General features: G+C 59.0%; 3 protein-coding genes across 12 annotated transcripts; 1 reads left to right on the forward strand and 2 right to left on the reverse strand.

Moving 5' to 3' along the window:
- The first annotated feature begins 467 nt into the window (after positions 1-467).
- Positions 468-6713, forward strand: LOC135421780 (transcription factor SPT20 homolog). 3 transcript variants are annotated; one of them, XM_064670536.1, is made up of 8 exons: positions 468-3340; positions 3673-3758; positions 4249-4497; positions 5138-5266; positions 5566-5727; positions 5838-5999; positions 6092-6352; positions 6554-6713. In XM_064670536.1, the coding sequence occupies exons 1-7, from the start codon at positions 3313-3315 to the stop codon at positions 6320-6322; spliced, it is 1047 nt and encodes a 348-aa protein (XP_064526606.1). In that variant the 5' UTR covers positions 468-3312; the 3' UTR covers positions 6323-6352; positions 6554-6713. The 3 variants fall into 3 exon arrangements, with proteins under 3 accessions (XP_064526606.1, XP_064526608.1, XP_064526607.1); XM_064670538.1 differs by having other exon boundaries at positions 4249-4482; XM_064670537.1 differs by having other exon boundaries at positions 470-3331.
- DHX38 (DEAH-box helicase 38) lies at positions 6673-15942 on the reverse strand. Of its 2 annotated transcripts, XM_064670467.1 has the most exons (26): positions 15428-15942; positions 15002-15189; positions 14740-14844; positions 14251-14416; positions 14020-14138; positions 13824-13900; positions 13583-13738; positions 12771-12932; positions 12587-12694; positions 11934-12046; positions 11695-11832; positions 11285-11471; positions 11009-11194; positions 10434-10574; positions 10166-10276; positions 9977-10093; positions 9638-9745; positions 9432-9544; positions 8719-8927; positions 8479-8633; positions 8232-8387; positions 8022-8156; positions 7818-7943; positions 7318-7413; positions 7059-7180; positions 6673-6938 (listed from the first exon to the last, which is right to left on the reverse strand). In XM_064670467.1, exons 1-26 carry the CDS (start codon positions 15748-15750, stop codon positions 6854-6856), a joined length of 3702 nt encoding a protein of 1233 aa, XP_064526537.1. In that variant the 5' UTR covers positions 15751-15942; the 3' UTR covers positions 6673-6853. The 2 variants fall into 2 exon arrangements, with proteins under 2 accessions (XP_064526537.1, XP_064526538.1); XM_064670468.1 differs by lacking the exon at positions 15428-15942 and having other exon boundaries at positions 14251-14345.
- A 390-nt stretch (positions 15943-16332) lies between these two features.
- On the reverse strand, positions 16333-24171 carry DHODH (dihydroorotate dehydrogenase (quinone)). Of its 7 annotated transcripts, XM_064670475.1 has the most exons (12): positions 24113-24145; positions 23525-23722; positions 23050-23249; positions 22643-22725; positions 21942-22129; positions 21371-21484; positions 20857-21010; positions 20623-20782; positions 17821-17894; positions 17562-17666; positions 17301-17375; positions 16333-17153 (listed from the first exon to the last, which is right to left on the reverse strand). In XM_064670475.1, exons 1-12 carry the CDS (start codon positions 24128-24130, stop codon positions 16390-16392), a joined length of 2133 nt encoding a protein of 710 aa, XP_064526545.1. In that variant the 5' UTR covers positions 24131-24145; the 3' UTR covers positions 16333-16389. The 7 variants fall into 7 exon arrangements, with proteins under 7 accessions (XP_064526545.1, XP_064526544.1, XP_064526546.1 ...); XM_064670474.1 differs by lacking the exon at positions 24113-24145 and having other exon boundaries at positions 17833-17894; positions 23525-23824; XM_064670476.1 differs by lacking the exons at positions 17821-17894; positions 20623-20782; positions 24113-24145 and having other exon boundaries at positions 23525-23824.
- Between the last annotated feature and the right edge of the window lie 34 nt (positions 24172-24205).

Raw genomic sequence — 24205 nt, forward strand, 5'->3', positions numbered from 1 at the left:
CAAGGTCTGAGATAGCTCACCTGAAGCCTGGGGCACCCCAGAGGTGCCCAGGGATGGGGACCCTAGCTCAGGGCACCAGGGGGGCAGTGAAGACCTCACTCGGTGTGTCCCACCCCACCATGGGACCACCAGCATCAGTGGGGATCAGGCACAGGTGGGCAGAGCTGGAAACAAACCGTCCAGACTTGGTTCCAAGTGGCCGTGGATGGCCCATTGTCCAGTTTGTTCTGCCTAGAGGTAACCACTCCTGCATGTGCTGTACTCCAGTTTCAGTTTGGCTTGTCTCATCTCAGCCATCAGACTGGCATGCATTTTCACCTGCTGACCCAAGAGCCTCCTCCTAACGGCTCTGTTCCCACTTTCCACTGTTACATTCTGATGTGTGACCAAATTACCCCTCACTCAGCGTCATTTAAGTCATGCAGGCTGACGCAGTGCCCATGTCTTCTCCTAGAGCCTTTCCCAGAGTTCCAAAGTCCCCCTGCACCCTGAGCAGTGGGAGCACGTGGGCCCCCACTGCCACAAGGGCCATGTTGCCACCATGGCTGGACATTTGGCTGCACAAGCAGCCACTGGCATGCCCCACACACCACTGGGATGTGCCAGTGCAGTGGCTGCTGCTGCACAAGCTGCTTGTGCATTCACAAGCAGTGTAGGTACAAGCAAGACCTCAACTCATCTAGTCCTTTGGCTCCCCTTTGTGAAATGGGGATCAGAGCACTTGTTTTGCAGAGGGGCCCTGCAGTTCGGTTCCTGAATATAAAGTGGTTTGAGCTGCTGTGGTGGAAGGTGCTGGGAATGGACAAAGGGGCACCAATGGCCCAAAACTGACGGAGCCCCAAGCAGTGTTCTCACCCAGTTGCACTGTGTTTGCTAAGCCAAGTGTGTAATCGGCACACACGGGAGACATGTTGGCTTGGGCTGTGTCACTCACAGCAGCTCAGAGCACTCTCACTGCGAGCTCGCGCTCCCCAAGAGGGGCTGTCAGCGTCTGCGCAGCCACGGAGGCCGGGTGAGGAGCAGGCGAGGATGGAGCTGGCGGCGGCGGAAGCGCGAGATGGGTATCATCAGCACACAGCCATGGCGCCGTCCTCGGAACAGAGAACATCCAAACCTCCCTCCTCCCCCCACCCCTGCCCGCCAGCTCTCCCAAATGAAGTCCCAGCTTTGTTTTCCTGATTTCCATTTTGTATCCTAAAATATTCACTCCAAGTTCCGCTTGACAGACAGCCCTAATCTAATCTCCATGTCTGCTTTCTAATTTTCGCAGCCGGGATAAAACAAATTGGCTGGCGTTAATTGCCTGTGCAGCGGCCTGGAGCTCTGAGCCGTGATTTACGAGCTCGGAGCAGGCGCTCTGCAACACATTTTTCTTAATTTATTTTTAATGAGTCTCTCAATTAATTTTCTTGGAAACATCTTAATGATGTTGGAGGCGGGTGTTAATGAGGTTTGTACCAGTGCCTCATTTTGCATATTTTAAAGTTCTGAATGGCATCATGAGCAAACTCCTGGTCCTAAAACAGAAAAAAGGTTAAGGCTAGAGAGTGGCACCCACCTGGGCTGACACTGCTGCCCTGGCTGAGGCTGAGGGGCAGCATGGGCCAGTTGGTGACTGTGAACATTGCGAGGCTGAAGCCAGTTGAGCTCACAGGGATGGCAGGACTTCGGCAGCATGGTGGGGCCGAGGGGCCACACTGGGGCATGGCTGGTGGCCAGATGCTTCTTAAGAGGCAGAATGAAAGCCTGGACTCTGGACACTGAGACCTCCATGCTGGCATCCCCCATGTTGTGGACATCCCATCCCCTGCATCCCCCTGGCCAGACCCTTTGGGTAGGAGCGCCCTGGGACACAGGATGGGGCTGCCTGGGGCTGGCAGCTGTTGGGTGCTCCAGGGTGTCTCTGCTGGCCCACAGGGTCCCCAGTAATTGCTGGTGTATGTGTGCCAGCAAGAGGCAGCGGCAGGATCGCCTTTGTTTTCTCCCAGCATGTCAGTCTTCATTAAACCAGAGGGGAATGAAAAAGGATTCACTTTTGTCCCAGCCTGAACGCGGCAGCTGTTTAATTTCAATTAACGTGGCACTGAAAAGAATAACATTACGGTAGTAATTAAAGTGAGACAACTCCCACCCCCAGGACTGCGGCTCACCCAGCAGAGGGGCCAATTTGACCACCCTGTCCCCTCAGCACTAGTCAAGCTTAGGTGGGCAGCTGTGGGTCAGGGCTGCGGGGCTGCCCCACAGGCTCATAGAGAGCTGGAGCAGGGTCAAGCCCTTCCAGACAGGCACTGCCCACAGCTCATCACGGTGTGGCACATGTGTTGGTACAATGCAGCATGGCATTGCATATGGCACAATGCAACATGGCGCAGCACAGCACACAGCACGAGGCTCTGTACCCCAGGATGCTCTGTGCCCCATGGAGGCTCTGTGCCCCAGCTGTCGCTGCCTGAACAAGACTGAAATCCCTTGCAACTGGCAGAAATTATGGTCAAATTGTTGTGTTCTGGCCGGGGGGGTCAGCAGCCCTGTTAGCAGAACTGTTGGTGCTGCGCCTGCTCCCACCGCCTGTGGCTGCAACCCGCTGGTGGAGCAGGTCGTCATAGCAACCGATGATTTCTATTATGGTACATCTGCATTCACCTTCTGGGCCCAGCCTGGCCTTGGAAATTTCCAGTTAAAACACTTACCTGTGAAACTGCACTGAGTGTCAGCAAGGGACAGCACACAGCACAGGGAGCCCTGTGGCACCGGCACAGGCCAGCGGCAAGTCTGTGCCCACACTCAGGGTGCTGCTGGCCCTCAGAGACCCGTTCTGCTTCTCTGAGCACCCGGGCACTGTGGAGTGGCCCCAGGCAGGGCGAGTCTACCGGCCACACACACGCTCAGCCTTCTCTGGGCACACTCAGCCTCTGCTGGGGCCTGTGGCCTGTGGCTCCACCAGGACGTGCCCCTGCAGTGGGTCTCCCCGGCCCTGCCCTGAGCACGGGGTGCGAAGCAGAGGGGCCACACTGGGGAGGCTGCTGTGTCTGGCTGTCCCAGGGCACAGCCCCAAGTGTGGCACCACTGCTCACCCCGCTGCCACCCAGCCCTGGCTGCAGGCCTGTGGCGTGTCCTGGGACCAGCCGCAGGCTGAGTACAGCCTGAGGACAGGGCAGGGGCAGTGTGAGGGTGGCAAGGCCCCGCCATGGCAGGAGGGTGTTGCCGTGCCCTGGCCCAGTTCTGAGGATGATGCCCAGAACCTGGTGACCTCATGGTGGCAGACAGGGAAGTGCCACAGCGTGCTAGGGACACAGAGCGGTGAGGAGGATCATGGCCCAGGAAGACCGCGGTGAGGACTGTGGGCAGTGGCGGGGTCAGGTGCTGCTGAGGGGGGGCTGCAGTCCCGCACAGCTCTACCATGCTTTTCTAGGGGTCCCAGGCTCGGCCTCTCCTGCTGGCACCAGGTGCTCCCCTGATGGGGAGTGGCAGTGCCAATGCCATGGGCTGGTGGGGCTGCCCCAGGCACGGCTGGGTGACATCCCTGGGACTGAGGGTTGTCTGGCGTCACAGGAAAGGCCTGTCCCCTGTTGTGGTCCTTCCAGCAGTGAGGGATTGGCCAAAATGTGACACATCCAGGGAGGTTCCTGCACCTCAGGGTTAGCCTGAGGGTTCAAAGGTATCACTGTACAGGGCTACCGGGGGCAGAAGAGACAACACCAGAGCTGAGCGACTCCATCCAGCAGCTTCAGCAGGAGACAGAGGCCTGGCAGCCCCAGGTAAGTAGTGCCGACCCTGTGCTCCACCCAGGTGCTGGTCATGTGGCCACAGGATGGTGGCCAGGTGGTACAGGAGACCTTGACCAGCCTTGACTAAGCCACCAGACACCTTGTCCCCAGGGCTGGGGAGAGCACAAGGGCTTGGGGGTACCCAGTCTTCCTGTGGCTGCACTGGTCCCACAGCCACTGCTTCCCACAGTGCCACAGTTCATGCTGGTGTCACTGCAGTGCTGAGGGCCAGTGGTGTTGGGGGCTTGGCCATTTGTGAGCCCAGGGGGGGCTGTGTGGGTCACACACACACACAGACAGGGTGACGCTGTCTGGGGGGGGGTAGGGTTGTACCCACCTATCAGCAACATGCTCTGTTGCTGCTCTGCACAAAATCAGGACTGCCAGCCTTGTCCAGCCCTGGTGTCTGCCCAGGCAGGAGCTGCAATATGGGTTGGCCACAGTGGCAAGCTGGACAGATGCTGCTCACACTATGTCCTAGAGCCAAAGGCAATCGTTGGTGCTGGAGCCACAGCCTGGGGAGCCCAGAGTATGCCAGGATACACAGCAGCAGGAGCTGGAGCCAGCTGATGTACTGGCCACGATACAGGCACTGCAGCGGGACCTGGACTTCTGCAGGGATGTGAACCGCAAGCGACTGGCCCAGCTGCAGCAGCAGGAGTGTGAAATGGAGCAGGAGCACCAGGACTTGGTCTCTCTGATGCAGCAGTGCCACGTGCTGATAGACAAGGTACCACTGCTGGGCACAATAGCTGCAGGCCAAACTGCATGTGTCCCCCACTGCATTTCCATAACAGGCTAGGCACCATGCCTGCCCCACAGCCTGTGCAAACAGCTGGTGACCCCCCATGGGAGGGTAGGGGATGTCCTGCCAGCCATGCAAGGGACAGGGCTGTAGCACCACACCCTGTACAGAGCAGCACAGTCACAGGGCAGGCATGGCTGGCACAACCCAGTCCACTCAGCTGAGCAGAGCAGGAAGACTGCAGCCCCCAATGGCCCCACTGTGACACCTTGGGCACTGTACCAGGGCTGGTGGCACTGCTGCAGCCTGCAACCTCCTCAGTGAGCTGGGATCACCACTCTCCCTGTGACCATGCTCTATCACAGGTCAGGGACCACGAGGATGGTCATCTAGAGCTGCTGGCTGTCCAGCAGACACTGCCACAACAGGGGGGGCTGCACAGGGATGAGAGGGCCAGAAGCCAGCAGCCTTCCTGCCTCCCACCTGGTGCAGGCCACATTCCTTTGCCACAGGCCCTCCCCCACAGCTCATTGTCCATGGGTTGACACAAAGTGGCTCCACCTCCAGCCCCAGCTCTGCACAGCAGGGGCACAGGGTGATCCCACATCCTACTGGATACCCACAGGTCAGTGATGCACCTTTCCACCTGAAGGACCAAGCAGTGCAGACAGAGGTCACCTCCAATGTGGCTGCCCACAGCCATTCTGTCACCAGCCACAATATCCCAGTGGAGAGCAGAAAGCTGCTCAAGCAGGTCAGTGCCAGCAACCCCCCAGCCACTGCATCAAGTCTGGGAGGAAGCAGTCTGGGGGGCACAGGAGCCAATACAGCCAGTGTCCCAAAACGTGCTGCAGGGCTGAGCCCTGCTCCACTTCCCCCAGAAACCCTGGGGTAGGGTGGGCGGTGGCAATGCCAGCTTTCCCCCACTGCCTCACACAGCCAGGCACCAGCTGGCTCAGAGCTCCCTGCGGCACAAAGAGGGCAGTTGTGCCCCTGCCCAGGGAAGGGCACACAGCACGAGGCCAACCCACCAACGCACTGCCTTCTCTGCAGCTGGGGACACAGGAGAACCAGGGCCCGCAGCACAGCCCAGCTCAGCTGAAGGAGCAGTTGGGAGCCACCGAGGCCCAGAAGAAGCAGAGTCTGCACCAGCTGAGTGGAGCTGAGGAGACCATCCAAGGCCCCCACCAAGAAGTGGTAGAGCTGCAGCAACAGGTGAGGGCAGGGCAGGACAGGGATGCAGCCTCAGTGCCAGAGCCCTCTCCTGCCTCCAGGAGACGCTCAGCCTGCCCATGGTGTAGCCAACCACTCTCCCTGCCCCACAGCTTTGCGGGCAGGTGCAGGACACAGCCAACCTGCAGGAAGAACTGGCCCAAGCCTGGCGAGAGAGCACCAAGCAGGAGAAAAAGATCACAGTCCATAAGACACAACGGCAGCAGCTCCATCAGGGGCTGAGGAAGAGTTCTCAGCAACAGAGCAAGCCAGAGGTAAGGATGTCTCAAGCCTTCCTGTGGGGCACCAGGAGTCTGTCCTCAGCCCATCTCTCTCACTGTGCCACTGGTATGTCTACTCCCTCCAGGAGAGGCTGCAGGACCTGAGCAGACAAGCCCAACACTGGCAGCAGCTACATGTGGACAGTGAGAGAGCTCTGGCTCTGCGAGAAGAGGAGCTGGTTGTCTGCAAGGTGGAGCTGGCTTTCCTTATGGAAGAGCTCAGCAAGGTGACAGAGCAGGTGGAGGATACAAACAGGCATTCAAGACACGCCAGGCAGGATGCAGGAGAACCCACATCTCACAGTCAGAACACCTGAGCAGCCCCACAAGTGTCAGCAGCTGAAAAAGTGAGCAGAATCCCTTGCACAGCCTGGTCTGAAACAGGGCTGGGCCAACAGTCCCAGGTGTGCAGGGACAGCTGGGCACAAGCTACCTGCCAAGGGCATGGGCTGTGGGAGAACTGCCTTTGCATGAGTATGGGCCGGGGTTGAAACAGGGACAGGCTGTATTTGTCCTTCAGGTCACTGAAATTCTGTGCTTTGTTCCAGGTTCTACAGGGCAACAACCTGACAGCACCAGCCTTGCACAATTCTGCAGAGCTGCCTCCACCCAATACTTGCCTCTGGGACAAGAAGCAGCACAAAAGAAAGCAAGGATTAAGACTGACAACCTTTAAACAAATAAAATTCTTTCTGTTCTGTAGCAAAATTAGTGCCAAGCACCAAAGCCTTCCTGGGCCACAAGCTGTGGCCTCTCATAGAATACAGTGATCAGGGGAGTTGGGAACTCTCCTGAGACTCAGCTGCTCCCAGAAGTCCTTAAGTCTCAAAGCAACAGGTACTGCCATCTCAGAGGCCAAAGCGGGCTGGGGTGCGTCGTGGCGTCAGGGGCTCCCCCTGCTCCTTCCGCCCAGGGGTGTAGATTTTAGTAGATCTGTCAGAGACGACAAGGGTAATTAATGGAAAATGCAACCTTTTGCTGTGCCAGAATGCCCATGGGGAAGCTGGGATGCTTCATGCAGGCAAGCCATGGCCAGGCAGGGCCAGCACCCACCTTGCACTGCCCAGTGGGTTACGACGCTCCTGCTCCTCCCGGCGGGCACGCAGCTGCTCCTCCGCCAAAGCCATCTCCTCCTCCATGGCAGACACTTCCTCCTTGGCACGGCGGCGGTTCTCCTGGAGCAAGGCAGCAGCAGGTCAGGGACAAGAGAGGGATGGCCTGTTCCCTCCATGTCAAAATACACACACACAGCAATAGAATAGGCACGCAATGGGCCTACCATCTGCCAGCTCATCCTGAACAAGAGACTTACCTGGCGTGACTTGCCAGCATGTTTGATACTGTAGAACATGGGGCCCAGCTCTGCCAGCCACTCTCCATCCACAGCAGTGACACACTGCATGTATTCCTGCAGGGACAGAAGGGAAGACCAGGGTAGCAGGATGGTACTCTTGGGGCCTGGGCACTATGCACAGAGCCATGGCAGCTCCCTTTCTCCCCCACTTGCTGATGGCACTTCTCAGGCTGGAACCATACCCCTTCCAAACAATTCCTCCTGGACTCAGAGGGCCCCCTGCTATGGGTTAGATTTGGTGAGACCACAAGGAGGTTCAAACATGTCCCACAGAGGCCAGGGAAAAATAGTGGGAAAGAGACAAATAGGACCCTGCAGATGACACAGATGTACTTAGTTGGTACAGATGGGAAAGGCTGAGAACTGCCACTCAGGCAGATTCCAGTCTCACAGCAAAGCCCTCCCATCTCCCTTGGAGCACTTGTCACCCTTCCTGGCAGCCCTCAGCTTAAGCTCACCTTTGTGGTCATAACCAATTCGTGATACACAATGTAGTCTGGTGTGTAGCCCATGCCAAACAGAGAGCTCGTGGGGTGCAGGTGGCAGGGCATGCCTGTGCGGATGTTCACATACTCCCCAATGCCCTGCAAAAACAAGTGTGCTTAGCCCACCTGTTCCCAGGCAGGACCTCACAGCCCCCAGGCAGCTCAAACACCTCTCACCTTCAGCTTTGCAGCCTGATGGAAATATGCAGCACAGATGCACTTCCTGACAACATCCCAGTCCGTACCACAGGACGCCAGGCTCATCCGTTGCTGCACCATAATGTCCTTGAGCTGGGCACGCACCTCCCGCACCTGCAAAGGTGTGTGCTAGTCAGAGCCCTCTCCTGCACAAGGCTCCTTCCCCCAGGCTCATGGCCACAGCCTCACCTTCCGCATGGCCTTGGCATGGATGAAGTGCTGATTGCACCACAGGGTAGAATAGCTGTTGTTTTTCCACTGCAGGTAAACATTCAGGTAAGTCAAGTGATCACTCTCTGGAACAGCAAATTTCTCCCGCACTTGGTCACTCTCCTCCTCTCGGCCCTGAAGGGTGAGCAAAGAACACAGACTAGTCAAGGAAAAAGCAGGGCCCCAAGCAGGGAAACGCCCCAAGCTGCTGGAATGAAACGGGTACCTTAGGACGATAAAAGATGGCAGGCACAGACAACATGGAGACAACAAGCAAGATCTCAGAGCTGCAACCCATGTCACAGGAGACTATGAGCATTTTGGAGAGCGCAGGGTCCAGTGGGAACTCCACCATGAGACGTCCCGTTGAGGTCAGACCACCTGTAGGAACAGCACAGGGATCACTGATCAGCAGCTGGGCAGGTCCCAGTTCCATGTGCTGGCAGCTTGCCTCAGCAGCCAATACCTGTGTTATCCAGGGCCCCCAGGATCCACAGCTGGTACATGGAGTTCAACATGTTGTCCTCAGGGGGTGGATCCATGAAGTGGAACTGTAGCAGGTCCTGCACACCCAGGGACTTGAGCAAGAGCACTACGTTGGCGAGGTTGGTGCGCTGGATCTCAGGTACTGTGGTTGTCAGCAGCTCATTCTTGTAAGCACTCTGGGTGTAGAGCCTGGGAACAGATGCCAAGAGCATGCTCCTCCTGTTCTGGCCACTGTGTTTCTTACAGACTTGCCAGCCTCTGCCCAGCCCAGCCTGGCATGGCACAAGGCAGCAACCCTGCACCCAGACAGCAGGACCCTGGGGGGCACCTCTACCCCAGCCAAAGCGTGTCCTCCCCAGCACATCAGGGTGTTTGGGCTGCAGCACAGCACCCGCCCAAGCACAGCCCTTCCCTGGTCTCAGAGCAAAGCCTGGGAAAGGCCTTTGGTTTGGCTGTTATCCTGACAGCATCCAGGGCGGAACAGCCACAAGTGAAGATGAGCACAGGAAGAAGCTGGAGCACATCCTTTTCTCTGCAGAGAACTGGGTCCCAAGGAGGAGTCCTTCAGGCCTGCCTATTGCCCACATCCCCCCAGAGTTCAAGATAATGAACAGCTCCAGTGAGCAAAAACATAGGTAACTTGATGCCAAGCTCGGGATACAAAAGGAACAGGAACACCAGTGATGTGCCTACCTGAAGCAGTGGCCTGGGCCTGTCCGGCCAGCTCGGCCTGCCCTCTGATTGGCATTGGCCTGACTGATGGGGTAGATCTGCAGCGCATCCATGCCTATGCGGGGGTTGAAAACCTGCAGGGCACAAGAAGATCAGATGGAAGTAAGAGGAAGGCTGGATCACAAATGCAGCAGAGATCACAGATAGTACAGGAAATCCTGGCTGACCTTCAACTTGCAGTAGCCAGAGTCAATCACAAACATGATGCCATCCACTGTCAGTGAGGTCTCTGCAATGTTAGTGGCAACGATGCACTTCCTGACCCCGTCGGGAGCCTGCAAGCACACTACACATCAGTCACACCCCCGGGCAAGGCTCTGCTCCCCTGGGGAGGAGCGTGGAGCAGCAATACAGAGCCCCAAGTGACAAGTGGAAGGGGGCACATGCTTTCTCTCACCCTCCACATTCAATACAGAGACATGTCTGCACCCCTCCCTCCTGCTCTGTACTGCCTCCTGCTCCACTTTTCCCTGTCCCCACCCCTATCACAGAGCACACATCAGCACCTTCTGGAAGATCTTGGCCTGCAAGTCCGAGGGCAGCTGAGAATAGATTGGCAGTACAGCAAGAGCAGGAGCCTTCTCCAGCTCCTCAAGGTGCTCCACAATCTGCTCTGAGGTCACCTAAACACAAAGAGGGGCATAAGCATCAGATTGAAACAAGGGGGTAGGACAGTGCCTGCCCTTCCAGCTCACCTCAATGTCCTCCTGGCCAGGCATGAAGACGAGGATGTCTCCAGGAGCACCAGACAAGTGGACCTGCAGGGCTTGTTTCACTGCAGCCTCCACATAATCCTCCTGTGGGGTCTGAAAGGCAGAGCTCAGGTTAACAAGGGCCTGTCCTGTGTGCAGCACACTACGGCCACTCCTCCTCTGTCCTGTGTGTCCACCCCAGAGTACAGCACATCCAGGTCACAACCCCCTCCTGTCACAACAGTACTTCCCTCCACAACACTGACCATACCTTGCTGAAAAGAATATCCACAGGGAAAGTGCGCCCAGGAATGTGGAAAATTGGAACGTTCCCAAAGAAGGAGGCAAACTTATCTGCATCCATGGTGGCCGAGGTGACAACAAGTTTCAGATCTGAGCGTCGGGCCACCACCTAGAAAGCAGATGAAAGGAACAATAAGGAAGGGGTATTTGTGCATGGCTGTGGGCTGCTTCTATTCTTACTGAGACAATGGCACAGGACAGAGCTTCTGCTGTCTACAGAGGCACTGGCAGCTCATGCCAGGGAACACAGGTGCTGTATGATCTGCACAGTTAAAAAGACCCACCAACCTTGGTCCAGGAAGCCTTAAGCCAGCAAAGATCTCTGTACTGAGAGTTCTGACACTCAGTCAGTGAGACTCCGGCAGCACCAGGGGAGATTTAACCCTCCAGAACCAGGAACCCAGATACTGGAGCAGCAAGTGCAAGACAGAGGCATGACAGCTCTGCTTCCCTCTCCCAGACCTGGCAGAGAAGGGCTGTCTCTGCCAATACTCTGCTCAAATTGCCCCACGCTGCTGTCTTCTAGCCCAGGCTCACACACACCTCCCGAAGCAGCCCGAAGAGCACATCAGTGTTGAGTGAGCGCTCATGAGCCTCATCCATGATGATAGCACTGTAGTTGTCCAGGTCAGCCTCCCTCAGTGACTCACGGAGGAGGATCCCATCTGTCATGTACTTGATTACTGTGTTCTCGGACGTGCAGTCCTCAAAACGGATGGCATAGCCCACCTGGGAAGGCAGAGATACCAGCAAGTCTTCCAACAGCCCCATGCACTCACTGTCATTGGGTGGTACCCCTGCACCCTCTGCCAGACTCACCTCCTCCCCCAGACGGACCCCCATCTCCTCACTGACCCGCTTGGCCACCGACATTGCGGCCACTCTGCGGGGCTGGGTGCAGCCGATCATGCCATAGTCAGTGTAGCCATCCTCGTGCAGGTACTGTGTCAGCTGAGTCGTCTTCCCACTCCCCGTCTCCCCTACCACAATCACAATGCTGTTGTCTCTGAGGAAAGAGAAAAAGTATTTCTTTGTACACCATGAAGAAAAGTTTTTGTGTTCACCTGTCAAGTGTCATCCTGCTCAGGCAGGAGCTGCCATCACCCACGGACAGCAGTGCAGTTTGTTCCCCAAGAACACAGCTTCCAAACACCCATGAGTCTAGGAGAATTCCTCACTTGGGTTCCCAAATGTAGGCCAATGTCCTGGGGATGCCCTGGCAGCCATACCTGAGGATGGAGAGCAGTTCCTGCTGCACAGCAAAGATAGGCAGGTATTGTCTCTGCTCCAGGATTGATTTCTTCTTGGCAAACTCACTGCTGGCTTCACTTTTTTCTTTCATGTGTTCAGCAAACTTCTGCTCAGTCCTAAGGACACATCACAAGTCCTGAAGCTGCTTCTCCACACACTCTGCTATACCCACAGCCCCCATCACCAGCTGAACAAGTAATTCAGAGCAAGTCCCTACTTGTAATCCACTTTGCCATCTTCCGTCACCATCTCATCCTTCTCCTCCTCTTTCTTGATCCCCATAATGTCTCCCAATTTAGTGCCTGCCAGCTCCCAGTGCTTGTGCTGTGCCTGGAAAGATAGAGAGCAGCATAACTTTACCACAAGAAGCACAGACAATCCTAGTTATAAGCCTAGGTCCCACAATTTCCCAATGCAGAACGCACATCCCACTCTTCATCAGGTCTTCCTCTTCCAAATGAATTGGAGCAGAGTTTTAAGACACTGCTATGGATACAGGCACAGGATGACCAACCACCTGCTAAGAAAATAGTACGCCATACTGCTACCATACTGCCTGCTGACTGTCCCTAAGCTGACTGGCATTCTTCCATCTGCTTTCTTCTTCCACAATTCAAATGTCTGTTGGATCAGCCTCCTCTGCACAAGTGCACAGTGATTCATGTCCCAGGCAGTGCCCAAGGTAATCACAGCACAGCAGCTGCTATGAGGCAATGCAGTGAGCTGGGCTGCCAAGATGTCCCAAGTTACAAAAATATGAACTCCTTATCACCACTGCTGCCAAAGCCCGAATTCTGCAGAGTCCAAACAAGACTGTGAGGCACTACCTAACATGTACAGTGGGCAGTAAGCCAAAAGATCACAGCATACCCTCTTACGCTCCTTCTGCTCCCTGTGCTTGCGCACCAGCTGGCTGCCTTTCCGGGCTATGATGGCCAAATCCGAGGTGGCATCCTTCACAGGGATAACTGGCTCTGGCTGGAGGAAGGAGGCATTGCTTCAGTACAAAGGGCTCACACATGCAGCCATCAGCACCTTCAGCTGCAGCCTCTACCTGCTTGGTGAAGACAATCCTTCCATCCAGGAAAGGAGGCACGAGGTTGTGCACCAACAAGTGAACTTTAGCGGAGTTATCCTCTTCAAAATCTTCATCCACTTCAATCCGATGAACCACACCACTGGTCAGCATGCGATTCGTCTCCCAGCGCTCGTTATCCTGCAAGAAACAACATATCATAAACACACAGAAGACTCACAGAAAGTCACGGAGATCACACCAGAACACTGAGCTCGGGCCTGGGCGCCACACTGGCAACAGGATGGAACTGATGGTTCCAACCTAGGGAGCCTGAAAGTAGGCATGAGGGAAGAAACAATAACTGGAAGTAGAGTACAAGAAACAGACTGGTCACGTGAGTCATGTGGTCAACAGGACTGCCTCCAAGGAAATGCAGGACAGACACTGCCCACAAGGCCCCCATACCACTCAGAATACGCAAAGAAGCCTGGACATAATCCCGCTCGTGTGCTGAGGGCAGCTGCCCCCAGCATCCACTGGGCCAATAGTGGACAATACTAGTAAATGTACCTCACACCCATAACAACAGGAGCACAGCCCTTTGCACTCCTGCTGCCTTAGAACTGCAATCCACCAACCACTTGAACTGCAAATTCTGCCCACACAAGAAATGCAGAGCTGGAATTTCCAGAGGGACACAATCACAGCTTCCCTGTGAGCCCTCCCTCAGCTTGGGTCAGGACCGAGAGTGTCCTTCTCCACTTGACAGCAAGGGCTCAGCCCATGGTCTCCCAAGGGGCAGCCAACCCCACGTGTTCAGAGCAGCCAACCCCACATCTTGGCCCTACCTCATTGATCTGCCGCCGCTGTGCTGAGATCCGCTTCTGCCTCTGCTTGTGTAAGTGCTGCTCACGCTTCTTCACGTACTCCTCAGAAGAGTAGGCCAAGGGGTTGTGAAACTCATCATAGCCCTCATCCATCATGTACCAGTCCCGGTCAGCTTGCTGGGAAGGGAGAGGTGCAGCACTCAGCTCTGCCCGTCCCCACAGCCCGGCAGCCCCAAGCCCCTCACCTGCCCTCGGCTCTCACCCGCTGGTCATCCTCCCACTGCTGCCGCTCCTCCTCTGTCTCAAAGGCGATGCCCTCCTCGCCGTCTGCGCGCCGCCCTGCAGGTGTGCCAGTTGGTCCAGAACGCTCCCAAGGAAACCCCACAGAGCTGACCCTGTGCTGCAGGGAAAGGGATTCCCCACTGCCCACCCTGGGCAGCCCAGCCCAGACTCCTCACCTCTCCCTCGGGACAGCCGTGGCGTGGCTCCGAGGTGCTTCCTGTCGTCAGCCCACTCATTGTATTTGTACGATGGGGTGGGCAATGGCGTCTTGTCTGAGTACCTGCTCCTCACAGACCTGAAAACAGAGCAGGAGTGAGGAACTGGTGTCACAGCTCAGCGCTGCTCACAAGCACACTGTCCCCCTTCTGCAGCCCCACAGCTCACAGTCCTACCCCAGGCACTGGTACCTGTCCCGTTCCCGCCGGTCCGTGTCCCGCAGTGACGATGGCCGGTGGCTGCGCTCCGAGTCCCGATAGGAAGGCGTGGGTGAGGGAGATTCCCACTGTGAGCGACGGGTACTGCTGCAGCCACTATCATCTTCCTCCCAGCTGGAGCGAGATGGTGTGGCTGCATCTGGTAGAGGAGGTGGGGTTTCACACCTGATGTTCCAACAGCGGCCCCGAGCAACTGGAGCCACCTAACACCTTCTAGCAAGGAGCAGGGAGAGAGAGTATTCATTTTCCCTCCCTCTAAGGGCAGGGGCTGACCCAGTGATTCCAAGGAATTGCCAAAGGGCCACATTTCCATCACACAGACCCAGAACAGACCCCACTCGGCAGAGATCTGCCTGATTTTCACACATCTCTGTCCTTACACAACCAGCAGGAAGCAAAAAAAAAAACCAAACCCCTCCCTGTTAAGTCTCACACAAAAGCTCTACGGGGTCCCACTCCCACCTTTGGGCCGATGTCGGGGGCTCTCAGGTTCACTCCTCCTGCTGCTCCGTTCTGACGAGCCATCCCTTTCCGATCTGCTGCTGTGACGACTCCTGTCCCGCTCCTCTGTGAAAACAAAGTAGGATCAGGTGCCTATTGCACAAACAAGCTTCCCAAGTCTGCTGGAGAAATCACCACAAACGTTAGCTAAGAACTACAAACAGGCGGCAGGACAAGCCCAGACCCAAACCAAGAAGCACCACAAAGGTCTCTGAGCAGTTACCACGGTCCCGTTTACGATCGTGGTCCCGCTCCCTACTGCGTTCCTTCTTCCGTTCCTTCTCCTCCTTGGAGGAGGCAAAGACTCCGTGTTCCCGACGCTCTCTTTCCCGCTGCCGGCTGCGTTCCCAGAACTCCTCGCTGACACCCCCTGTGTATGAAGGTGTCTCCACGTGGACGGAGCGGTAATGCCTGGGCAGGCAGAGCAGAAAGAAGGAACGCTCAGGAGTGCTGAGCAGTAGCTGCCTTTCAGCTGGTCTCGTACGGCTCCAGTTTCAAGCTCGGCCATAGTGGCCCGCAGTCCCCCTCAGGCCTCCGTCTCTGCCACGCCGGAGGCCGCAGCCCCGTGACACCGCCTGTGCTCGCCCCTCGCTCCCTTCCCGGCCGGGAGCGACCCCCGCGGGCATCAGGAGCCCCCCGCAGACCCCACCTGTTCCTGCGAGCTTTGCGGCTGCTCCGGTCGTCTTCATCCTCTTCCTCATCCTCCTCCTCGGCGCTGCCCGCCTCGTCACGACCCTCTTCCCAGTCTTTGTAGGATGCGACCCGGGATCGCTTCCCTCCGGCCTCCTCCTCCTGGCGCTCTCGCCGCTTCTGCGCCGCCAGCACGTCCAGGCCCAGCAGGGAGGTGCGCGGGGCCGGCGCCTTGAAGATGTGCTGTTCGGCGCCCTGCGCCCGCAGCACCAGCCCGCCCGCCTCGCCGTCCGGGCTCGTCCCCGACAGCCGGTGCAGCGACTCCTCGCTCGCCGCGGCCATCGCGGCCGCAGCGCCGCCCGGGCCCCGCCGCCGGCACCGCCCGCAGCTTCCTCAGCGACCGTAACCCAGCTCCCCGAGCGCCGCCATGGCCGCCCCACAGTGCTCCGCGGGAGGAGCCGCTCTAGCCACACGCACCATAGACACAGCGGCCAGGGCCTATGGGAGCGCCGCCACCGCAGGGTGAAAACACCGCTGGGCAAAGACGCGCTACCGCTCCTGGCGGACTTCCGGCGTGGGGAACGCCCGCGGGGTCACGTGGCCGCCGAGGCAGCGGGGGAGTTACGGACGGGCGGGACCGGCGGCGGCAGCCCGGGGACAGAGAGCCCCCACGGGGATAGAGAGTCCCCCACGGGGAGAGCCCCCCACGGACACCCACACACCGCGGAGGGCGGCGAGAACCCCCCAGAGCCCCGGGCAGTCCCTGCAGCCCCGAGCCTTCCAGCCAACCGCCGGCGAAGGCTTCCAGGGACCCACCGGGATGTGGTGGGGCGAGAGGAGGCACAAGCTCGCCCCTGCGCAGACAGGCCCATGTGCTGCACAGACACAGAGCCTGCGGACAGACAGACACACACACACACAGTCTGCACAGAGACACAGCCTGCAGCCCGAGGCAGGACAGTTTTATTCCCCCACGGCCCCTCAGCTGGCTGTAACTGTCTCCTTCACCCAGGCCAAGACGCGCTGCACGTCCACGTACACACCGTACTTGGCGGCCGTGCAGGTCTTGTCATAGCTGAGGATGCCAGCTGCGTACCAGGTGTCATCATCAGGGTCCTGCACAGCAAAGGCCCCACCAGCATCCCCATAGCAGGTGTCCTCCCGCAGCTCACTCATGCCCACGCAGAAGGTATTGTTGCTGAGGATGGGCTGCACCCAGTAGGACGCATTCCGTGCCCTGTAGTACTCCTGGCACTGCTTGTCCTCAGCCACTGGGAGCATCACATACTTCAGCATGTCAGAGAAGGCGAAGGTGGCACCACGGCCCCAGCCTGAGACATAGCCCACCCGCCCTGGCTGCACGTAGTCTTTCTGGGGCAGGCAGATGGGCATCACTTCCTCTCCAACAAGCACCTTCTGTTTGAGCTTCAGCAGGGCCAGGTCCACAGTCTGTGGGTAGCCAGGGTGCAGCACGATGCGCTCGATGCCCAAGGCAGGCTGCTTCCGGCTGCCCAGGAACAGCTGCAGCGTAGGGGCAATCTCCTCTGGATTGGTGTTCTCGCTGTGGTTCAGGTACACGTTCCTGCCAGTGGTTAGCAGCCACTGATCACTGATAAGTGTGGCCCCCACAGTGAGGTTGTGGCGGGTCACCATCCGGGCCTGCCAAGGGAAGCTGCCCTTCTGAGCCAGCAGACCCCCAATGATGCGCTGCATCTGCCTGGGGGGGTTCTTTGGCTTCCCACACACTGCATAGGACAGAGCAGGGCCCAGGTTGAGCCCTCTCAGCCCAGTGGAGCTCAGCAGCCCCTACAGCCCTTTGACTGCACAGACTGCTCACGGCCCCACAGCTGCCCTGCTTTTCACAGCCCCAGCCCCTGTGACTCTGCTCTCACCTGGCTCGCAGACAGGCACCTCCTTACCAGCTTCAGGACTCACCCACACCTGATTCCCATCACATTTGTATGTCCCTTTGAAGAGAAACCAGAGTCAACATCCCTGCCCTGCAGCCAGGGAGGCACAGAGGTGCTTGTACCTCCCTGGGGCTTGGGTGAGCAGATGAAGCTACTCATACCCCTGAGGAAGTGGGGTAGGGGGCTGCATCCCTGGCATTGGGGCAGCCCCTTGCATCCCCTGGAGCTGGGGATGTGCCTCACCATCATCGGAGCCGCGCAGCCGGTAGTATGGGTCGCAGCGGTACCTGACCACCAGGTGCTCCACGTGGCCGTGTTCAATCTCCGCAGGCTTTGCACAGCTCCGCTCTGCAGGCAGACAATGCTCAGCTGGCCCAGAGCACCAAGCCCAGGACATGCTCCCACCTCCATTGGGTCCCTCCCTAGTTCCATCTTCCCTGACCCTGCCTGCTCCCTGCCAAGTCCCCTCCCCTTCGTCTGAACCCCAGTGCTCCCTGCCTGCCCTGGAAGGTACCGGTGGCAGCTGCAGTCCCCAGCACGCTCCAGGCCAGGCCAGCGATCAGCAGCTCTGCAGGTCTGCAGGGAGAAGAGGGCAGCATCAGCAGAGCGCTCCCAGAAAGCTCCCCTGCTCCCAGCTGTGGGCTCCACCAGGACCCTGTTTGGGCTCCTGTCCTGTCCCAGGAGGGCCCTCGGGGCTGCCCATCAGACAGCCAGGAGCCAGACCTGGACCCTGCTGCTGCAGAGGGCAAGGCTGCAGTGTTGGGACCTGGGGTGCTTCCAGGCCCAATATGGGTTCTGCCATGGCCCTCAGCAGGGCCAGGTCCTCAGCCAGGCCCTCAGCCAGGCAAGCAGGACAGACAGAGCACCGAGCACATGGAGGGACATGTCAGTGTTGCTTACCCCATGCTGGCAGCTCCCTGCTCACAGCAGCCTCCTCCTGCAGGTCACTGCTGCTCGGGGCTCCCTCCTCACCCCTTTTATTGTCACCTCCCTCCCCCTGGTGCAGCTCAAGAGCTCCAGACCTCCTGACCCTGCTGCCTGCAGCCAGCACCTTTCCCAGCAGGAGGAGCACAAAAAGCCCCACCTGGCTCTCTGCCGGCTTGGCAGAGGCTCTCGGGAAGCTGCCAAGCCCCCACGGGAAGCCAATGTGCCAAGAGTTTCCCGGATTTTGTAGCTACAAATATGGGGGGGTCTGGCTGCAGACTAGTGCCCTGGCACTGTGACACCAGCTGAGGCTCACAGAGAGCAGACCAGCCTCTGCCCTTGGCAAACCTGCCCTGTGCCCACACCTACCACAGTCCCTGCAGGGCACAGGTGACCACCCCAGTGCTGGCAGGAGAAGCTGGGTCCCAGGAGCCAGGTCCCATCCCATCCTGTGCCTGGCTTTGCTCACAGTCAGGGCACACCCACCCAGAGCTGGGGTACCAGTGCCCTGGGCAGTGCCACCCTGCTGGCCAAGGGGAGCAGCATGTCCCACACTAGGGACAGGTTCTGAGGGACTGCAGCCAATCCGGCTTCCAACCAGTACCCACCCCTTCCCACGCAGAGGGGCCACAGCCCTGTGTCCTGGCAGCCCCTGGCCCCAGGGGTGCAGGTTGTTTGTCAGCAGCATCGAGGGCTCAACCCAGGCTTACGGGAACTCACAGCAGCAACTGCTGGCCAGTGCCCAGCTGGATGTGGCTGGGCAGCAGGGGTGCAGGGCAGAGCACATCAGCCTATTCCCACGAGCAGTCTGCCTCCAGCAGGAGTACAGCTGAGGGGCAGCAGGAGAGGAGGGAGCCAGTGCTGCAGGGAAGCCACCCCAAAACCATTCATAGCATGTGGTGCTAGCCCCAGCCCTGAGCCATTGAAGCTTGGCCTGCCAGGGTCTTGCCAGTGCCCCCCTGCCCCTTGGATGCTCCAGCTCTTCGGGCTCAGGAGGGACATCTGTGGCTGGTCCCAGACACCCCAGGTGGCTTTCCCATCCTCTATGTGCTTCTTCCCATCTCATGGGGCATTTGTGTCCCCAAACAATGCAGAGCTTGACATCCCTGATCCAGCAGCAGCCATACTTGTACCACCACACAGAAGGCTTGAGTCCAGCACCAAATGCATCAGGGCTTGGCAGCTCTGATCCGTGAACAGCACCAGTACCTTAGGAAGGTGCTGTGTCACCCTCAGCCTGAAAGAGCAAGAGTCTCCCAGGCACTCTCCAAAGCACATCAACACCTTGGCCGACAGATCAGGTGAATTCCCTGTTAGAGCAGCGATAGGTGTCACCTGCCCACAGCAGAGAATCTGGGACATGAAGTGGCTGGTGCAGGGGGCTGCAGAAGGGGGAGGCAGGTGGGTGATGACCCTGACATGAGCAGAGTGCCACTCGGAGCAGGGGCAGGAGTTGTAAACAACTTTGGGGAAGTGCTGTGGCGCAATCCTGCTCTGCAGGGTGGACTGCGAAAGGCTGCCAAAAGAAATGTTGTGTCCAGGGCAAGCTCTTGTTCAAGCAAAGCCCAAGGTAACTGCAGGAAGTTCAGGGCGAAGGAACAGTCAGTGCTGGAGGCTCCAGAAACAAAACCAACAGGCAGAAGCACTACCAATCAGACCTTTTCCACAACAATAACAGGGCATAACCACAGCCATCTCCAAACAGCTTTGTACTGGCAGCAAAGGGAAGAACTGGCACCCAGCAACCCCAAGTGCCTGGCCTCGGGCAGAGATCTCTATGAGGGGAGCCCTGGTGCACTTCTGTCGGTTCATCCCAGAGCTCAGCTATCCTGCAGCTTCTCCCACCAGAAAAGTGGGAGCAACATAGAGAGCCGATCCTGCTTGGCTCAGGAGACCTGGGCTGTGTCCCTCCAGCCCACGAGGTATCCCTGGAGCAGCATACACGACTACGTGAGCCAAATGTTTATTGATACTTGGGCTGGGTTCGGCTGCCCACAGGAAAGCCAAAACACAGCCCTGGGCAGTGGCACTGGTGTGGAGGTCCCCTCCCCTGCTCCCCACTAATGCAGCCCCTGCTTCACCCATCAGAGGCTTGGTCCCAGCCTGCCCAGTACTGGAATTATCAGACTCATTCCTGCTCAGCCATGGCTCCTCCTGGCTAGACCTTGGTTCTGCAGCATGTCAGCACCGGTGATCTGCTCCAACCGCCTCCATGACGTTCTTGAAGCCCTGCTCCCTAACCAGGGACAGTGCGAGATGGCAGGGCCAGCCTGGCACTGCAGCTCAGCCTGGTGGTGCACTGCTTGGGCACCAGCACAAAGTTGTTCAGAGCCACCCTGGGCCCAGGGGCTCCCTGGGGAGGTGCCTGGAGCCCCCTCACCTCAGCAGCTCCTCCAGTTCCCGCTTCACTGCCCCCACCACTGGTGGCCCGTGGTACACAAGGGCTGTGTACAGCTGCACAAGGGAGGCTCCGGCACGGATCTTCTCCAGGGCATCCCGCCCGCTGCTCACCCCACCCACCCCGATGATGGGCACCCGGCCTGTGGGCAGGCACAGGTTCAGGAAGGCACAGGCAATGAGGGCATGCACCCCCCAAGCCCTGCTCTGCTCCCACCTTGGGTGAGGCAGTACATCTCCCTGATGGTCTGTGTGGAGAGCTCCCGCAGGGGCTTCCCGCTGAGGCCCCCGGGCTCCATGCGCTGCCTGCTCTGGAGGCTGCTGGGGCGGCTCACGGTGGTGTTGCTGACAATCAGCCCATCCACACCTAGCTGAGGGGGTCAGCAGCGTGAGGACACAGCAGCAACAAGCAGCTCCCCCCCATCCCATCCCATCCCATCCCATTCCTGGGATGCCAGGTCAGGGCTCCCCCAGCACATAACCCCAGAAACATCCCTGGGCACAAAGCAGCTGCCCCTCACTGCTTGGACTATCTGAGTCACCCAAGGTCTGGTTGACACACATAGGTCCTCACAGACTCCAAGCTACCCAGGATACCACCCCTATGGCAGCCAGGGAGCTGCAGGTGCACCTATCTTTCAGAGAGGAGACCTGTCAGGAGTGCCATGGTCCTGCCCCCGTGCTGTGTGAGGTGAGGCAGGAGGCACACCAGCCTTCCCTTCCCATCTCACCTCGCAGATAACGCTGGCAATGTCGCGCTTGTCCTGTGCAGTGAGATCAGGGGCAATCTTCACCAGCACGGCTGGCTTGTGCTCGCAGGGCAGCAGGTCCCTCTCTGCCAGCACCTGCGGGTGCACATGGCAATGCATGGCAGGGAGAAACCTCATGTCTGACCAGGAGCCACAGGTGCCAACCAGCACAGGGACAGGCCCTGCTCCTCTACATGGCATTCTTGACAGAGAGGCACCCTCAGTACAGGGCCTAGGGCACACGGCCAGCACAGGACCCCAAGGACACCCAAAGCCGTGGGGTGGGTGACTTGCTGCCTCTGGCAGGAACAGAGTGGATGGCGATACCTCACTGCTCCTGAGCCTTTTGCTGGGGTACAGTGCCCTGGTGCACCCCACGGCAGCAGCTGATCAGGGGACATCTCAGCAATCCTGCCTGCCACTCCTGGGAGCCGCCCCACTTATCCCTGTGCCAGGGCAAACCCACTGGCTGGAGTGGAGCAGACACTGCCAGGGCACATGATGCATCCAGTGCTGCAGCTGCAGGTTGGGCTGGCTGGGGGAAGTGACCCACCTTTCTCAGCAGGTCCTGCAGCTCAGTCTTGCCCTGTAGGTCTCGTAGCCCTGGGGTGTTCGGGCTGGACACGTTCACAACCAGGTAGTCAGCCAAAGGGCCCAGTGTCCGGACCCCAGCCACGTAGTCAGCTGCAGCGTCTATGGAGCTCTTGTTCTTGCCCAGGTTGATTCCAAGGGGCATCCCCGCTGGAACATAGACATGGCTAAACTAGGGCAGGACCAACCCCCACCCAAGGGCCAGAGTACCAAAAAGGGAGGCTCTAGGACCAGCTAAAATCAAGATGGGGATATGCAGCCCATGTATTTCATGGGAATGGGCCTGGCACTGTCCCACAGCCACAGGAGCATCGCCACAGCTGCCCCGCTCAGCACCTCCCAGCACCACAGCCTGGCAGAGGTTGCTGTCAGGATCTGCCCAGCTGGGGTCCTTTTAGCTTTGGCTTTAACATGTTCTGCCTAAAGCAGTATGTGCAGCTCGGTCCCAAAGAAAATGGCAGGAGAAAGGTGGCTAATCACAATCCCAAGGGGAGAGGCTACAGCCCCAAGAGGGTCCTGCTGTTTGAGTGTACCTTGCTCTGGCCAGGGTGCTCCTGTGCCTGGACACTGGTGTTACACACCTTTTCTGGCCTACAGCTACCTGGGAGACCCCCAAACCCACCCTGCAGACCCCAAGAGCAAAGTCTTACAAGCTTGTCTCACCACCAGTGAGCCTGGTCTGTGTCTCCTGGCGGGCCCGTAGCCTATGCTCCACTGCAACATGGCCATGGCTGTTGAATCCATACCTGCACCAGGACAGATGGTTCAGGGCTGGGCTAGTGTCCACAAACCCCAAACAGAACACAGGAGAAACAAGGCAGACGCGTAGTCTCTGCAGCTCTGCTCAGCACATCCAACCCAAAAGCCACCACAGCACCAACCACAGAGCTGGGACCACCCAAATAACCTTGCACTGCCACGTGCACCCGCAGGTGCTGGCACAGAGGGACTTGCTGCCCTTTGAGTGCAAGCCAGACATGGGGTGAAAATCACCCCTGACCTTCCCCAAATAACCACCCTCGAGGTGGGCAGACTGCAGGACACGGCTGAACACTGCCCTCAGATCCCACCTGTTGATGACCGCCTCGTCCTCTGCCAGCCGGAAGACCCTGGGCTTGGGGTTCCCTTCCTGGGGCTTGGGTGTGACGGTCCCCACTTCCACAAAGCCAAAGCCCATCTTGTACAGCCCGTCCACAGCCTCACCCTGCTTGTCAAAGCCAGCGGCCAGGCCCAGGGGGTTGCGGAATCGCTGCCCGAGGACTCGCACCTCCTGCGGGGACAGGTCTGGGTCAGAGCCCACCGACCGCAGAAACCACAGCCGGGGCCTCGCTCCAGACCCCTCCCGAACAACTCCAGCTGCCTCCCCTGACCTCCCTTCCTCTGCCCCATGGAGTGCCTGCCCGAGAGACCCTCGTCTTCCCCCGCGGACTGTGACAGGTTTCCACTGGCACCCGACCGCCCGCCCCCCGTCCACTCCGCCCTCCCGACTCCCTGCCCCAATCCCCGCCCCGCCCCACCCCCGATCTCCCCCCGCCAGAGCCGCACCAGCGCGGGGCCGTCGGGACGGGCGGAGGGCAGCAGCCCAAGGGCAGCAGCGCGCAGAGCCAGGCCGTGGGCGGTCTCGGGGGGCAGCGCCCGGAGCGCGGGCATCACCGCCGTCGCGTAGAGCCGCTCGTCTCCTGCCGCCAGCGCCGAGCCCAGCAGCAGCCCGCAGCCTCCCAGTGCCAGCGCCCGCAGCCGCCCCTGCCCACAGCCGTCAGCGGTGCACCGGCACCGATCCCCTCTACCGGCACCAGCACCCCTCCATCCCGGTACCGATCCCCTCCCCATTCCCTACCGGCACCAGCACCCATCCCATCCTGGTACCGATCCCAACCCGGCACCCTCACCAACACCCATCCCATCCTGGTACCGGCACCGATCCCATTCCACCCCCCGCACCCATCCCACCCCGGTACCCATCCCATCCTGGTACCGGCACTCCCTTTCCCCCCATCCCAGGCCATACCCTTATATCCCGGCACTACGGCCCCGGATCCCACTCCACCCGTCCCGTCCCGCCCCGCTCCAGCCCCAGCCGCCCCGTCCCCGCGAACGGCCCCGCCGGGCCGGTCCCGATCTGCCCCCGCTCACGCGCAGCGGCGCCGCCATGGGCTCAGCCCGCCACGTGCGAGCACTTCCGGGATCCCCCTCGGTGATTGGGGGAGCGCGGACCCTTCCACCCAA

Source organism: Pseudopipra pipra, chromosome 14 (assembly GCF_036250125.1).
Source record: "Pseudopipra pipra isolate bDixPip1 chromosome 14, bDixPip1.hap1, whole genome shotgun sequence".
NCBI lineage: Eukaryota > Metazoa > Chordata > Aves > Passeriformes > Pipridae > Pseudopipra > Pseudopipra pipra.

Bases quoted from the DNA above. Each gene is read 5' to 3' on its own strand.
- LOC135421780 (XM_064670536.1), top strand. From the start codon at position 3,313: ATGGCCCAGGAAGACCGCGGTGAGGACT. The intron at 3,759-4,248 runs GTAAGTAGTGCC...ACTATGTCCTAG, and splicing joins CAGAGGCCTGGCAGCCCCAG to AGCCAAAGGCAATCGTTGGT. The intron at 5,728-5,837 runs GTGAGGGCAGGG...CCTGCCCCACAG, and splicing joins TGGTAGAGCTGCAGCAACAG to CTTTGCGGGCAGGTGCAGGA.
- DHX38 (XM_064670467.1), bottom strand. From the start codon at position 15,750: ATGGCCGCGGCGAGCGAGGAGTCGCTGCACCGGCTGTCGGGGACGAGC. The intron at 15,190-15,427 runs GTGGGGTCTGCG...CTGCCTGCCCAG, and splicing joins CGCAAAGCTCGCAGGAACAG to GCATTACCGCTCCGTCCACG. The intron at 14,845-15,001 runs GTAACTGCTCAG...TTGTTTTCACAG, and splicing joins CGATCGTAAACGGGACCGTG to AGGAGCGGGACAGGAGTCGT.
- DHODH (XM_064670474.1), bottom strand. From the start codon at position 23,809: ATGGGGAGGGGATCGGTACCGGGATGGAGGGGTGCTGGTGCCGGTAGA. The intron at 21,011-21,370 runs GTGAGATGGGAA...TGACCCCCTCAG, and splicing joins TTGCCAGCGTTATCTGCGAG to CTAGGTGTGGATGGGCTGAT. The intron at 20,783-20,856 runs GTGGGAGCAGAG...GCCTGCCCACAG, and splicing joins GATGTACTGCCTCACCCAAG to GCCGGGTGCCCATCATCGGG.